This window comes from Lepidochelys olivacea (genome assembly GCF_965140295.1).
Source record: "Lepidochelys olivacea isolate rLepOli2 genome assembly, chromosome: 17".
Classification (NCBI taxonomy): domain Eukaryota; kingdom Metazoa; phylum Chordata; order Testudines; family Cheloniidae; genus Lepidochelys; species Lepidochelys olivacea.
In genome coordinates this window covers 12,090,753-12,107,821 of record NC_140427.1, presented here as the reverse complement: position 1 = coordinate 12,107,821, position 17,069 = coordinate 12,090,753, and the positions used below count along the sequence as shown (strand labels likewise).

Below are 17,069 nucleotides of genomic sequence, written 5' to 3'. Positions count from 1 at the left end.
TTATTTCTGACGGGAGTGTGTGGGAAGGGGATCGTCGCAGATCTGCTGAATTCCTTAGGGGAGGAATCGGCTCTGCTTTAAGGAGACGCAGGGGTGAAACCCGTTTGCTGCCCTAATCCGAACTAGGGAGACAGATCACCGTGTCTCGGGGAGGGAAGAGCAGGCTTTACCGGTCTCTCTCCTGTGGAGAGCCTCGTAAAAGCCTCTCTTGGTGAGGAAGGCTCCCGCTCTGTTTCAGTGTGAGACCCTGGCATGATCGCTCTTGGAGGGAGGGCTGGGCCGGGGGGGGGGGGGGGACAGTGTCGCAGCCGCATGCTTCCAAACGCTGTCCTTAGCAATTGCCTTTCCCCAGCCTGTGGGGTGGGACGGGGTGGCTGAGGGGCGCTCCTGAGAGTCCCCTCCGCTGGAGAGGGAAGGCTGGGGTGGGAGAGGGAGTTGTATGTATTTGTCTCTCAGGACCGCAGTTCGTGAGCATCTTGATTTGGCGAGACACACACACACACACACAGAGTCCCCCGCATCCCAAACTGTCCCAGCCGCTGGGCGAGGGCAGCGCCGGCTGCTAACCTCTCCCTCCCGGGGCAGGAATTGTCCGCTGCGCCTTTAACGGGTGTCGTTACACCGGGGGCTGAGCTGCAGGAAGAAACAGCCACCGCCGCCGCGCTTGGCGCCCTGGCGGCGGCTCCCCTCCGGCTCCCGGCGCTGCAGCCTGAGCCCCGGGAGAGGTGCCGCTAGAGGCAGCCGAAGGAAACCAATGTGGCCAAGGCGCCGCGTCTCCCCTGCGCGCTAGGAGAGCTCCGGCCGCCGGGGCGCAGCGGGCTTGGAGAGCGGCGGCCTCGGGCAGGTGCGGGACTCGCGGCTCGGCGGCAGGAGCCCCGGGGAGATGGCGAAAGCCTCACGCCCAGGTGAGCTGCCCGAGGAGGTGGGGGCGGGTTTGGCCGAGCGGGGAGGCGCAGGTGCTGGCGGGGCTGGGGGGGGGGGGAAGGAAGCGCCAAACTCGGGGAACGCCCGGGCGCTGCGGGAGGCTGCAGCGCCGGGGCGCTCTGTGCGCCCAAGCGCATGGGGCCGCTGCCCCTTTGGGGGCGCAGAGCGCGCGGTCTGCATGCCAGGGGCCCGCACCTGGGTGGGCGCTCGGGGCCGGGGTGTGTGACTCCGGTGCAGCGCTCCTGCTCGGTCTGGCGCTTGCGGCTGGGGATGGTTTGGGCACATGCCTCCAGGGTGCGAGCTCCTTGTTCGTTCGCCAGACGGCGGGCTCGCTCGAGGGGAGCTTCTGGTTTCTTCTCCTGAAGCGGGCGTTTGAATGCATCGCATTGCTCCCGGCTGTGGGGTGGGGGCAGCTGCGTGTCCATTTTCCCCAATGCACGTCTCCAAATTGCGGTGCTCGGCCATCTGATTCCTAGCCGTGGTTTTGCAGGAGTCAGGGCTCCAGGCAGAGTTTTATTGCACGACTAGCTCCCTTTGTAGCATTCCCCCCTCCGGTTTTGCCTTGTCATATTGCCCCACCAGGACAGAAATCTCTTGCAAGTCACGTAGTGTTAACTTGCATGGTTTCTGGTAGCATGCACCTTCTCCTGGGATCTAGCCAGCCATTACTTCCATAGGCAGCTAGCCTGACCATTCTCTTGTATACATAGATAGAGCTATGAAGCCCTTTTCCTAGGTGCAAAGACACACACAAACTTTTCCGTGAATGGAAACGCCGCTTAAGTTGCTCCTGTTTTTCCCAGCAAAGTTTATTTGGACTCCCAAGAGGCTGTTTCCTCTTGATCGGTGCCTTTAGTATTTAGCTGAAAGCCTCGCATGTGGTTTTCATTCATCTTTACACTTCATTGTTGAAAATCTTGAGTATGGCTTCTTTTGGGGGATGGGAGGGGGAAGAATCTGAGAGGGAGTGCAAGGATCAACGGCTATATCGCTTGAGATCCACTTTTTAAATTTAGACTAGCTTCCTAAATGATTTCTGCTCCACTATGACTTCCTTTATTTATTTTCTACCCCCTTGCTGAAAAGGGGGAAAGAGTGAGTGAACTAGAAAGTAGAAGCAGCTTTTTGAAATGGGTTTTTAAGAGATCTGGAAGGAAATCCTGCTTTTTGAGAATAATACCACTTTATACATTTTCTATCCTCAGTGAAACTGGTGCCTCTCCCTACGTAGACTTACTAAGCTAACCCATGTATTCAGAAAAGGCTTGCAGGACAAAGTGCTGATTCTTTATCTGTCGAGGCAAAGAGATGGGGCAGGTGCTGGGGTGGTTTTTTTTTTTTTTTGGTTTTTGTTTTGGTTTATCTTGTAAATTTTATCTTTCTTCCTCCCCCACACATCCCATTGGATTGGATTACCCATCGAATGGATTTAGAAACATGCATGTACCACTAGATTGTGTGTTGCAGGGATCAATTTAGGAATGCTCCACTAGGTATCAGCTGCTGAAAATGCATTGGGAAAGAGCACTGAAATGAGACAAGGCAGGTGGTGCAATGCACTTGATGATGATGCTGCCTTCTAGTGGTTTTTCAGCAGAGAAGATAAGGAACCTATGAGGATTACCAGGAAAAGGTGATTTCTTCTAGCTCCTGTGGAGAGAGGCCTGTGTTTTTGAAGGCAAAAGGCCTGACTTCACTTGGACTAAAAACCAGGCTTGCAGCAATGTCTGTGTGTGCCAGACTTGTCTGGTATTTGTGACCACTGTTGTCTGCAAATGGATTCGTTACAGAGGGGAGGACACCTTTCTCCATCTCAGATTTCAAAGGGACACTGTCATCTTTATAAACAAAAGCAAATGTCTTTAGCTTGCAGGAGAAAAATCACATTGGGCAGATGGCAGCCCCTGAGAAATGATGCCCTTGAAATAGAGAACAGTAATAATCAACCAAAATGCAAACATGCTATTAAACAAAACAAACTTACTAAACCAAAAGGAGATAATTGTTTGAAAGAGTGGAAAAAAAATCCAGTTGACCTTCTCATACATTGATTTGCATTTCTTTCCCCTTTCACAATGAAAATTGGGAAAGTCTTTCACTGATGTTTGGGCTGCATTCACTGCAGGGATTTGCTTATTTGTTTAAACTCAGCTAGGTTTGCACAGAATTTTAAAAGATTATAAATGAAGGTTACATTTTTATTGATCTTGGAGTTTAAACAAAATATAACTTTTATGCCAAATTTAAGAGGCTGGTGCCCCCCCCTTTTTATTTTAAAGAGGCATTAAAAAAATCAATAACCTATCCATAGGGACTGTTCCAGAGCTACCTGTGTGAGGAGCAATGGAAATGAGCTACATTTTAGAAATCTTGCTGAGCCTATCGGTATGAACAGAAATTATGCAAATGTACCGAAATGTGCGTGTGACTTGCTTGTACCTTACCTGCATGGCAATCGCTGTTTCCTGGTGTCGAGCCATCTCAGATCTGAGACTTCATTGCAAACACAGGGGAAGTAACCTTTCCAAGGCCACTGCTTTCAATTCCTAGCATGGTAGGGGTTCAGGTCCACCCACTCATGCATTTGATCAGAATATCAAACTACATGTGAGATCATGGTGGGAGGGAGAATGAGTTTTGGAGGTGCAGACTCAGTCTGTTGCTTGCCTAGGCTGCATCAGTAAAAGGTGTGACTTGATTTTCTTTTTTTTTTTAAATTGATTGGGAGTTCTGACTTAGGGGTGGGTTCTTCAGATGCTGAGCAATTGGAGTGAGGCCCTAATCCTGCAAATACTCAGGCATGTGTCTCCCCGGGGGCATGTGCTTAAGCATGTGCAGATTGGAGCCTAGGATTTTCAGGATCCGGGCCCATGAGTGTAGATAGCACTACAGCAACTGCAGCATACTTACTACCTGTCGTCTTCCCTTTCTGCATCACTTTCCAGCATGCTGCCGTGACTCCAATGTTCACTCCTACCCAGAAAGCTAAATACAGGTACTTTGTGGTGAAAGCTGGGTACTTTAAAGATGGTGCAGGCAGCCCAACCTGTTGAATATTCTCTGACCTTTTCGTATCTTCTATGGATTTGGGGAGAGAGAGTCGGAGGAGGTGGTGGTGCTGGCTGAGAGGATGGTGAAATGAATTCTACTGTGGGGGAGTCACTGTCTAAGGATTCAAGAAGCAGATCTAGGATATATACCACATTTGAGAGAAACTGTGGAAAAGTTCAGTCTGTGATTCGCAGCTTAGCTTGTCGTCTCTGTCCTCCCTCCCACCCCCTGGTGCCACTAGACACCATAGGGTGCAAGAGCAAAAATGTCAATTGTTGCTTAAAATAGTAGCTCACAGGCAGATGTGGATGTTTTTGTTTTCTATACTTGTTCAGCAAATGTATGCTGGCCTGTTTACACCATCTGCTGCAAAATTGCCAGTCGAAGGAAGTATGGGAGATAGCCAGGGACAAGTCATTGTTGAAATGTTATTAGAGGGAAAACATTGGGTCCAATGGGAAAAGACTGTGATAGCCCAAAATACTGAGGGTGGTGGTGATGAGGAACAGCTGCATCTTGCACTCTTTCGAGCCCTAGGTAGTGTTTTGTCACCGTCCCGCTACATCAGTGGTTCTCAACCAGGGGTACATCAAGATATTTGCTTAGTTTTATGACAGGCTACATAAAAAGCACTGGCAAAGTCTGTACAAACTAAAATTTCATACAGACACTGGCTTGTTTTGTTCTGCTCTATATACTATATGCTGAAATATAAGTACGATATCTTATATTCTAATTGGTTTATTTAATTAATTACATGTAAACATGAGAGAGAATGCAATTTGTCAGTAATAGTGTGCTGTGACACTTGTATGTTACGTCTGATTTTATAAGCAACTAGTTTTTAAGTGAGGTAGAACTTGGGGGTATGCAAAACAAATCAGACTCCTGAAAGGGATACAGTAGTCTGGAAAGGTTGAGAGCCACTGTTCTACAGGGTAGCCCTTCTGGCTGAGTCTGACTATCTTAATTTGTCTTATGCTCTCTACCGCCTTTGACAGAGCCAACCATACTCTTAGCTTCAGCAGCAGTGGGCTCCCCTGGTTCTCCTCTTAGTTTGATGACTTTCTTCAGATGCTGCTGCTCCTCCTCTTCCTCTTCAGTTCCCCTTCCCAATCTGATGGCTGTCAAGGCTTGGTCCTTGATTTTCTTAATCTGCTCCCTTGGCTTCAACTTCTACTTCTGTCCAGAAGATGGTTCCAAAGTCAACTCCTGTCCCTGACATCTCCTCCTCTGTCTGGTATCACATCCCCTGATGTCTCCGTTGTGTGTCCCAAGGCTTTCTTGAGCTCAGTCTTTCAAAAATGGGACTCCTTACTTTTGCCATAACCCCCTCCCCTCTGGTTTCCTTCTCTCTCATTGCTGACAACTCTGCTAGTCTTCTGGACTCGGTGTCCTCTTTGACTCTTCCCTCTTCCCTTCTTCTCCCATCTCCCCAGATATCTAGTCTCTCTTTCCAAACACTGCCTCAGCATCCCCCAAACCCACGCGTCTGTCTTTACACCACCCCTCACCCCCTTGTCTGGACTTTGACCATCTCTTGGCTGGATTACTGTAACTTCCTTCCTGGTTTTCCCTATCTGCCATGGTTATGGTCCACATCCTCTTCTGTCACCGTGGCCATGTCCTCCTCTAATCATCTACCTAAATTTGTCAGTCACTGTGTTGCATACAGGCTCCTTGTCCTAACCTTTAAAGCCTTATGTGATATTGCACAATGGATCCTTTCTGGCTTCCTCCCCTTTCCCCATTCAGCCTTGCCTCACTGCTCCTTTTTGTCTCTTTAATACACTTGGCTTCTTGTCCTTCATTCTGTTGCCTGCTATGCTAGGAACATTCTCCCACCTCTTGTCTGCCAAGCTCCGACTCCCTCTTGTCCTTTTAAAATTTCTTCTTTGTAAACCCCTACTTCCAGGAGATGCTTCCTTCCTTGTGTCCTCCCTTCACCCTTTTATGAACCCCTAATGTTTGACTTGGCCCCTCAGCCTGCAAATCACTGCTCATGGGCACACCTTTGACTTCAGTGGGGTGCAGCCATTGGCTTCCATGCAGTGTATTGCAAGATTGGGACCTTAGACTGTAGGGCTAAAGAGCTGTGCTGACTTACACCTGCTGAGGGACTGGCCTGGAAGAGGTATTTTATACAGTGTCTCATATGATGGGGTCCTAGTCCATGATCGGCAAGCCTGGGTGCTACTGAAATAATATGTTCCCTGTCCCTCCTGAAAAGATTGCTCTGTTTGCGAAGTGCAGTGCAAATTTACAGTATGGCATATACCAATAATGCCATTGGAAATTAATTCCTCTTGTCACCTAGTCCTTGAAGTAAATGAGGCTATTAGTTAGCACTGTTATGGCACAAAACACGGAGAGGAGACAACATATGACTAGGAGGCTGATGAAGAATAAAGTAGGGGAAGAATCTGGTGCAAATTTAAAGCCACCTAGTATAATGGACTGATCCATTGATTTTTCTCTCCTCCCGCCCTGTGATGCTCAGCGGATGACTAGTTAGTCATCACTTTATGATGATGTCTTCATATGCAGCAATCTCAGGAGTTGTCTCATTTTAGAGGGGCAGCTGAAATGCAGGCTTGCCTACAGGAGCACTTATGGGTGAGAGGGCCAGGAATTTAACCCAGGAGTCCTAATGCCCTATCCCCTGCTCTAACTGATCATACTCTGTTACCATAAGGAGAAACCCCAGCAACTCTAGCTGGGTGCTGCCTTGGAGTATTGACTAATATTTTTAAATGGGTCATGTGAATTTTGCACTTGACCACAGAGTGAGATCCTCTAGCCACTGTCCAAGCTTCCCCATGCTAGTGTGCTGAAATCCTGATCTAGCTGCCCCTCCCAAAGGAGGCAAGAAGATAATTCACTGTGCCCATTTTAATCTTTTTGGCCTCTGTCTGCAGAGACTGCCACCAAGATAACCCATTGTGATTGCTTTTTGTCTGGTGGGAACTCATTTTGAAGCAATCTGGTTTTCATTCTTAACTTCAGAAGCCTGGGAACGAGTCATGACTAGCAGATGACCCCCTTGACGCGAAGCAGAAGAGAGTAAACAACTGTTTTGAACCAAGTCTGTTCTTCAGTTAATTTTCTCTTGCTCATGTAGTGTACCAAGTCCAGCTGCTCAGTACCACTTGCTATTCTTTCCAGGTCGATCCCGCTCTCCATGGCAAATCTCCACTGACTTCAAATGTGGGGGAATCAAGTCTGTGATGGGATCTATGGGCCCCACACTGAACCAGGGCAGGGAACAGGGCAAGGGAGGTGCTGCCCCTCAAGGCATGCTCCCAGTGGAGGAACCGATTAAAAAGAAGCTGGTAGCCCAGGAGAAAGGCAATGAGCTGCATGTGGCACCAGAAAGCCAGGCTGAGAGCTGTGCCAAGAAGGTGCAACAGCTTTGTGAAGGTTACTCTAGTAGCAAGGACTTGTATCCTCCCTTCTGCTCCCCACTCCCCCCTGGCCGCCTTTGGGAGTTGAAAGCCCAGAGAGAGTGACGGACTGAACAGGACATTGAGAATCTAAGACAGCAACTGCCCCCCAAACTGAGGCACTCCAGACTGGTAGGAAATGACCCAAGGGAAACATAACTTGGCTGGATGCTCTGATATATGCCTCAGGCCCCGGGTTGGGACCCGGTGCAGTGGGTGGGCCCTGGTTCCCCTACCTTGCCTCCCTGCTTCTTTGTAGTGACCAGTCTCTTGGGGGAGCAATCGGAGCATGAGGGGATGATTGAGGCCACAGCCAGGGCCCCCTGTGGGACGACTAGGCCGGCAGAAATTGTAAGACCATGAGCTGACCTCTAGGCCAGCTGGTCACCAGACTTTCCTGCTACAAAGCCCGAGTCAAGGATATTGTCCATCACTCTGGAACCTTAATCTTGAGCACAGCAGAGCAGAGAGCAACTGCTGTTGGAACTGTGGTTTTTTATCTAGCACAGGGGTGGCCAACCTGAGCCTGACAAGGAGCCAGAACTTACCAGTGTGCATTGCCAAAGAGCCACAGTAATACGTCAGCAGCCCCCAGTGCCTCCCACGCACCAGCAGCCCTGCTGACCAGCGCCTTCCCCTCCCTCCCCGCACCTCCCGATCAGCTGTTTCGTGCTGTGCAGGAGGCTCGGGGGAGGGGGAGGAGCGAGGGCATGGCAGGCTCGGGGGGGGGGAAGGGGTGGAGGGGGGGCAGGGCCTGTGGCAGAGCCAGGGGTCGAGCCGTGAGCACCCCCTGGCACAGTGGAAAGTTGGCGCCTGTAGCTTCAGCCCCGGAGTCGGCGCCTAGACAAGGAGCCGCAGATTAACCTCTGAAGAGCCGCATCTGGCTCCGGAGCCCCCAGGTTGGCCACCCGTGGGCCGGTTGGATCAGACTTTCCAAAGAGCTCCTGGCCAGACTTTCAGGTGCTCAGCAGTCAGCACCCAGAGGTGGGGCCAGATTTTTCCAGAGAGCTCAGCTCCCAATGAAAGCCTGAAATAAAGGCCAGCTTTTTCAGGAGCACTTAGAACTCAGTAGTTCCCATTGTGATACTCAATGCCAGACTTTCTTGCCCAACGTGCTAGAGTCTTTTGAAAGTCTGGCTGCTTACTCTGGTGCCTAAATATAGGAGCTGTGCTCTTTAGAAAATTCTGGTCCTAAAGACTATTCCCTCCCCTTCTCTCACTAACGTAACTATAGAGTGGTTTAAAATTTCAGTTCAGTCCTCCCTCTGGGGCTGAGAGCTGCAACCAGTGGAAGATCTGCAGCTGGCTTAGTAAAGATGAGCCATGCCTGTCCCCTGCTTGATGCACAGAGCACCTCAGCTGATTTATTGCTTAACAGCTAAAAGCTGAATCAAATGTCTCTGAGCTGTACAAGACCTTGAGGGTTTTTTTTTTGACAGCAAATAAAACTGTTTGTTCGATGTATCTTATAATTAGTTCCCTTGTGCTCTTCGCCGTGTAGTAGATCTTTTATTACTTAAAAGAGAAAGCTGCTGACATGATATTAAAAACACATGGCAGTGTGTCTGAGCAACCCACAACATACTTTGTGGTAACTTAAGCACAGCCCTGTGCTAGATGAAGCCACACAGGAATCCTTGGGCCCTCTGAGCTGATATGTCTTCACTAGAAATGCCTAGTGAAGACATATCAGTGGTACAGTGTAGTGCTTCAGTGTAGACACTTACTGTAGCGATGGGTTGGGTTCTCCTGTCGTTGTAGTTAATCCAGAGAGGTGGTAGCTTGGTGAGTGGGAGAATTCTTCTGTTGACCTAGCTGCATCTACACCAGTGGTTAGGCTTAACTAAGTTGCTCAGGGGCATGGATTCCCGCCCTTCCCCCATGCCTAAGTGATGTAGGTGGGTTGACCTAACTTTGAAGTGTTGACCTGGCCTCAGAGTTAACTTTTAAGAACATAGATATATTTGTTTATTTCTTTCATCACAATATGTTAGATCAGAGAGATTCTCAAATGAGAAATAAATCCCAACTCCTTAGGTTCGTACGGTGCTACCATTATGGCTGTTGGCCTTGTGACTGGGAGTTGGGAGATCTGGGTTCAATCCCAATCTCTGCCACAGATTTTGTTGTGTGACCTTGGGCAAGTTGTGTAAATCCTTATCCTTCAATGAGGTCTATGTGGCTGGGTCCCACATAGCTGCACTTAAATCAGTAGGTCGACCTGCATGCAAGCTCTTTGCAGGACTGAGGCCTTAATCTCTCTCTGTCTGGGTTCCCCATCTGCAAAAAAGGGAGAGAATATTATTTTTTCCCTTTGCTTTATCTAAGCTTTTTGGGGCAGTGACTGTGTCTTACTATATGTTTGAATGGTGCCTTCCTTCATGGGGGTCTTGATCTCAGCTGGGACATCCCAACTGTAAAGGTATATTTTAAAGTGACTATTTAGTATTTATACATGTAATCTGGCAAATTTAAAATGAAGCCACTGGAAAATAACAATGTATTACTTTGGCCTCTAGTAAGATTTAGTAGCATAGCTGCTAAATAGCGCTATGCAGACAGCTCTGTTAGATAACTTAGTGGGTAGTCAGGAAGGCTCTTGTAGCTTTAGAAAAGCCGACTAGAAAAAGAATATTATGTAGCAGCATTCAGTGGCAACTGGCATGGGATAAGAGGGAAGGTCCTCTCATGGATCGGTAACTGCTTAAAAGATAGGAAACAAAGGGTAGGAAGAAATGGTCAGTTTTCAGAATGGAGAGAGGTAAATAGTGGTGTCCCCCAGGGGTCTGTTCTGGACCCAGTCCTATTCAACATATTCATAAATGATCTGGAAAAAGGGGTAAACAGTGAGGTGGCAAAATTTGCAGATGATAAAAAAACTACTCAAGATAGTTAAGTCCCAGGCAGACTGCGAAGAGCTACAAAAGGATCTCACAAAACTGGGTGACTGGGCAAGAAAACGGCAGATGAAATTCAAAGTTGATAAATGCAAAGTAATGCACATTGGGAAACATAATCCCAACTATACATATAAAAATGATGGGGGTCTAATTTAGCTATTTCCACTCCAGGAAGAGATCTTGGAGTCATTGTGGATAGTTCGCTGAAAACATCCTGTCAATATGCAGCGGGGCGGTCAAAAAAGCGAACAGAATTTTGGGAACCCTGAAGAAAGGGATAGATAAGACAGAAAATGTTATATTGCCTCTATATAAATCCATGGTACGCCCACATCTTGAATACGGTATGCAGATATGGTCACCCTATCTCAAAAAAGATATTTTGGAATTAGAAAAGGTTCAGAATAGGGCAACAAAAATTAGGGGTATGGAACGGCTGCCATATGAGGAGAGATTAATAAAGCAGGGACGTTTCAGCTTGGAAGAGAGACAAGTAAGGTGGGGGATATGACTGAGGTCTATAAAATCATGACTCGTGTGGAGAAAGTAAATAAGGACGGGGCGGCAGGTTTGTATAATTTTTGGTGGTGCCCAGAACGGGTCCAAGTCCCACCCCCCAGCACACCTAGAATCATGGACTTTAAGGTCAGAAGGGACCTTCTGCACAACGCAGGCAACAGAATCTCTCCCACCCACTTGTCTAAGGCTCTGGGAAGGAGTTTGGGTGCAGGAGGGGCTGCGGGGTGCAGGCTCTGGGCGGGAATTTGGGTGCGGGCTCTAGGCTGGGGCAGGGAGTGGTTGGGGTGCAGGAGAGGGTGAGGGGTGCTACCTTTACCTCAGGTGGCTCCCAAAAGTGACTGGCACACCCCTCTGGTAGTAGCTCCTAGGCAGGGGGGGCCGGGGAGTCTCCGTGCACTGGTACCCGCAGGCATGCCCCCGCAGCTCCCATTGGCCGCAGTTCCCGGCCAATGGGAGCTGAGGAGTCGGTGCTCAGAGCGGGGGCAGTGTGCAGACACACCCTCGCCCCCTGGGGCTGCCGGGATGTGCCGGCCACTTCCGGGAGCGGCACGGAGTGAGACTGGGCAGAAAGCCTACCTTAGCTCTGCTGTGCTGCTGGTGGCAGCTGGGGCCTCCCGGGCCCTTTTAAGGCGGGGCCGGGGGAGAGACCCGGCCCCGAACATTGGTGGAGCCGGGCACCCGGGCCCTGAATATTCCTGGAGCACAGGCACCACAGGCCCATATAACTTGCTGCCCCGAATAAGGAAATGTTGTTTATTCCTTCTCATAACACAAGAACTAGGGGTCACCAAATGAAATTAAAAAGCAGCAGGTTTGAAACAAATAAAAGGAAGTATTTTTTCACACAATGCACAGTCTACCTGTGGAACTCCTTACCAGAGGATGTTGTGAAGGCCAAGACTAATACAGGGTTAAAAAAACTAGATAAATTCATGGAGGATAGGTCCATCAATGGCTATTAGCCAGGATGGATAGGGATGGTGTCCCTAGCCTCTGTTTGCCGGAAATTGGGAATGGGTGACAGGGGATGGATCACTTGATGATTACCTGTTCTGTTCATTCCCTCTGGGGCACCTGGCACTGGCCACTGTCGGAAGACAGGATACTGGGCTAGATGGACCTTTGGTCTGACCCAGTATGGCCGTTCTTATGTTCTAACTGCAAAGGTCGCTGCTTTCATCCCAAGTCTGTTTCCAAATGAAAAAGCAACTTGCCCTTTTTTTATAGTGGAAAAAGCCTCCTGAATTCAAACTGATCATGGTTTTGTTTGAATTTCTAACAAGGGGAAAGGCTGCAATGGCATCTATTTTCAGTTAATTTCTACTGAGACTAATTCATGCTCTTCAATAATTCTATTAGGAACATGGTAGTATTTTTGGCAGCTTTGGAAACATTGCTAGTTGATTTATCTCCATTATCTAGCTTGGTAAAGAAATAATGTGCCTCACTGCATTTTCTATAATCTTCTCTGTGTGATACAGGTATACATAAGGATCCAGTTCTGCAAACAAAGCCAAGCATAGGGTTTAGTACTGATCCAGAGCCCCTAGAAGTCAATGCAAGTCCCTCTGTTGACTTCGATGCATATTAAATATTCTTAACCGTTCCTCAGTGCAGGGGGCTGGACTAGGTGACCTCTCAAGGTCCCACCCAGCCCTACATTTCGATGATTTAAAATCTAGCCATTGGGGAGCTCCACTGTGGTAAGCCTTATGTTCAGTAGTATGTGCAGATTTTCCCCTAAATGTGTAAGTCCTCTGTGTCATTCTCAAGGTAAGTATAGAATACAAAATAAACAGTCGTGAAAATACTGTGTTCCTTGCACTTCTGTTATGTCAACCTTCATTTCACTTGCCCAATACTGTTGTAACAAACAATCATGATGTACGTTGTTTGAGTAACTCCACTGGAAAGAGCAATTTTTGTAGGAGCTTTTTTTCAGCTGGGCAGGTAGCATCACAGGAGATCTAAAAAGGTTCCACAGCATCTCAGTGGCAGAGTAAGAGCCTGCGTGGGAATATCTGCACTGCTATTTTTAGTGCCATAGTGTGAGCCTGCATCAGTTGACCCGGGCTCTGAGATGTGTTGCTGTGGGGTTTTCCTTATTTGCTTTGTAGATGTACCTTGGTTCTGAGCTTTGAGCACTCCGCCATGCTCTCTTCCCAATTTTTTTTATTTTTTTTTGCTATCATATTGTATAAGCCAGCCATTTATTTTACACAAATCTGGTGGGCAAAATACAATTTGTGTTAGGGTACATGTGCACCTTGTATTCAAACAAGCCAATGCATGTGACAGAAGCATGTGCCTCTTAAAGAGAAATGCAAAGATGTGTGAGTAAAGCTTTAACAACTTTAGGCACCTGTAGGTCTTTCCTACTACACCAAGTGATTTGCCACAGACATTTCCTTAAGACCTTGTCTTAAAACACCCAGTAATGCCTTTTTGAGGTATATTTCAGCCTCCGATTTGGAGACTGATGATTGAGAGGGGAAGCTTATTGGAGAATTTGACTGAGGTCAAATAACTTGGATTAAGAACAGAAACCTTGCTAGCAAATAATGATTCCCCGCTTTCTATCCATCAATCTCAATGATTCCCCACTTTCTATCCATCGATCTTTACAAAGGAGAGCAAGTATCATCCCATTTTACAGATGGAGGAAAACCGAGGCACGGGGAGGTGAAATGACTTCTCCCACTCCAGTAGCAAAGCCAGAAACAGAACCCAGGTTTGCCTCCCAGTCCAATGCTCCATTCACTAGGCAACATTGCCTCCCCAGGCAAACATGCTTCCTGTTTTGCAGGAAGTATTTTGTGCACCGAACACAAACTTAATACCACCTCAGATTTATTCTTTTTTTAAAAGTGAGGTTCCATCGCTTCTCTCCTCTGTTTATTCTAGTTGGAAGGTAATAGCTTACCTGAGGGGAATGAATTTCATTACTTGAATTAATTTACATCATAAACAAGCTTGCTGCATAACAAGTAACTTATTAAAACAATATTTCTAGGTGTCATTAGCTAAGACCATATAGTTCTTGAATAACAATAGCATGCCATAGTAAATTAGGGCCCTTCAGCGTTAGTGTGGAGGTGAATGTTTGGGGTTGGGTTTTTTGCGGGTGGGCGGGGGGTTGTTTTTAAATTGTGGAGAAAATTGGTTTCATGAAAATGCAGAGAGAGCACAGTTGCAGGTGCGTTGTTTATTGCCTGAAGGTGACTATTTTCTTTTCTTTTAGGAAAACTTGAGCAGAAGTGGTTCTGTTATTTGTGCACAACTTGAGGTAAAGGGGAACATGTCTGATGTTCCAACTGACCTCAAGGGAAGGGCTTGGTCTCTAAGGTACTTGGTTACTTTCACAGCCTCAATCCTTGCCCCCCTTCCAACAAAACAAAACCCTGTAATTTTTTGGGTGTCTGTTCCCTTAATCCAGAGCAATTTGGCACATTGGACGTGTGCTGGTAGGACTGACATTTAATATATATATATGAGGCTGAGTATCTGTGTACTTGATTTCACAACTTTAATGGTGCATTGTTATTAAATGCCAATTTTTTTTAATGTATGTTAAAAGACAGAGAAAGAAACTGAATTGATGTCCCTTGAAGCCCTGTATCTAGCGTCCCATGCTGCCCTGCCAATGTGGCTCAGCTGTGACCTGGAGAAACCAGATCAAATGCTGCTCTGTAACACAAGTTGCAGCTTCCATTCATGTGGATGGGTGGCGCTCCATTTTTGTGATTTGTAACTGAAAGCAGAATGTGGCCTGCTAGTTTGTGGACGAAAGGGGAATTTAGTCTACCTGGACATTCCAGTCCTCATCTGCTGAGACTGGCAGTGACGTGGACCACCATGGCGGTAACTTTTGTGGGGTTAATACACACAGGAACTGGGCTGAGACCGCAAACTTATTTCATATAAGCAGTTAGGTGAGAGCTATATATGGCCCCCAAATATCTGGGATGAAACTTAGCCCTGGTGTGTGTTCTGTTTGACAGCAGCAGCAGAGTTGTGTCTAATTACACCAGGCCTGGCTTCAAGGGACTGGATCGAGATCTTCAACAGTCCTCTGCCAGCCAGTGCCTTGGAAAGAGAGAGACAAGAATTGTCTTTTTGAGTATGAGAAGGAGATATTCAGATGTTGAGCCAAAAACTTATGGGCCTCCACTGAGTGCAATCTATTGCCTGATCCAACTGCAGGGTGCAACTGTATTCTCCCAGGGACAAGAAGTTTGGAACTGTGTATCCTGGAGCCATGTGAAGCCATTTCGTTGCCAGTGAGTCATGAGAGAATGCAACTGGCTGTGTATGGTGCTCTGCCTTATGGTTATAGGTTATAGACTTCAGCTGTGAAATTAATCATCTTAATGCTAAGGAAATTAAAGTCTAGTATGGGTAAATTGGTTAATGAGCTTATTATACACTGGAAATCTTACTTTAACTGATTTTAACACTGCTCAGGAGTGACTTTCTTTTTAATTACCAGTTTACACTAGGAGAGCAGCCGTGAAGTGTGTGTTTTTTGGGAGAGGGGATGGAGCAACATAATAAATTAGTACACTTAGTAATTACTTTACAATTCTGAAAGACACCTGTTTTCATGAAAGCTGCTAATTGTTATATTTCCTGGTTGCATTGCTTCAGAAAACACAGCAACAAGTAAATCAGATGCTTTATCTAATGCACTTATTATACAGATCATCCATCCTATGATATTCTGGGGTGCAATCCAGACCAGTGAGGGGCTGTCACGCCTGCAGTCGTGGGTGCCTCTCAATGCCTTGCTGGTATAGTTCCCACCTGGCTGATCACAAACAGCCTGCAAGCATGTAGGTCACATCCTGAACGTCTGTGTGTCACTGCAGCCTTGGTTCAGCAACTCTGACCCCAGCAGCACCCACCAGTCACACCCTGGCCTCCACCAGCCTTGGTTACTGCTTGCAGTGTGATCCCAACACCTTCCCAATCTTGAATTTTCTCCCCCCAAAATGTGTTCTGTACTGTCCAGCCCTCTCCTGGACAGTTCAGATATTTTAGGTGTGTGGTCCCTGTAATGGAACAATATACAAAAAATTGTTTCTTTTAAAGGAGATACCACACAGCCCAGTTTGACCACAACACTGGCTTAGCTTTGATTAAAGACCCAAAATAAGTTTATTTAACAAAAGAAGGTAGGATTTTAAGTGAGTACAGCTATTAAGGAATTAAAGTCAGAAATGGTTACATGAAAAATACAGATAAAATGCTTCCTAGTACTGAACTTATCAAACTAGACTTGGTTCAAGGTGAAATTCTTACCATGGGTTTTCAGCAGCATTGCTGACCAAGTTTCAGGTCAGGATCTGCTCCCAAGGTCTAACAGCTGTTTCTTTTGTCAAGAAAGATGGGAAGGGAGAGATGCCTTGAGGTGTTTTTTGTCCCTCACTTTTATAGCTCAGTCACACTTTGAAAAGCATCTTCCAGAGCATGACCCTTACTTCTTTTCAGCTGAGAGTAAGGGGACCTGGAGCCTGGTGGAGGTAGGAGGTCTTGTGCTGTTTCTTTTCACACGGGTATGCTGAAATGCATATATATTTTTTTTAATCTTCTCTCTTCCCCCTCTTGTTGTCTGAGGACTCTGTTTACCTCTTGTGTGCAAATTGAAGTAAACACACAGCCCTTTGTTTGACAGGTGTGTTTTGACCTACCCAATTGGGGTTACTTGAGTTTGAACATGTGCTCTTCACATCATAACTTATGTTGCTGCATACATGTCACCATACTATTATTGACCAGTGAGTTATTAGTTTTCAAATGATATCTCATAAGGTGTGTTTTGCACAAAGATTACAATAGTACGTAGGATGTGAATACAGGGGTGCATTCGGTAACACATCCCTTGTGTTGTAAATTGTGATATCGTTTCAGTAGCAACAAGAATAAAACAGTCTGGGAAGGTAATGCCCCTATCTCTCCCTTTTTCTATAATTCTGTTAAAAAGTTTCACAATATCTGATCTGATGATATCCAACCTCTTGCCATAGAATTTGTGAAGAGCTCAAGTATCATATTTTTCAGGAGCAGTGCAAGCTGAGAGGAGAGAGAACTTCCTTTCTAGCTTTAATTAGCAGATACAGCATCCTTGTCCAACCACTTTACTCTTGATCTCTTGCAAATTCTAATCAACAGGGCCAAATTCATCTCTAACTACAGGATCTGCACAGAGAATCAGGTCATATCTCCCCCCCTC

The 17,069-nt window shown here is 46.9% G+C and overlaps 1 protein-coding gene across 1 annotated transcript in view; it reads left to right on the top strand.

Moving 5' to 3' along the window:
• Window positions 1-752: 752 nt before the first annotated feature.
• Window positions 753-17,069, top strand: part of PITPNM3 (PITPNM family member 3) — a 351,463-nt gene continuing 335,146 nt past the window's right edge. The window contains exon 1 of the mRNA XM_084651346.1: window positions 753-905. Coding sequence (XP_084507472.1) covers window positions 884-905 — 22 coding nt within the window. The 5' untranslated portion in view covers window positions 753-883. The remainder of the gene's footprint in view (window positions 906-17,069) is intronic.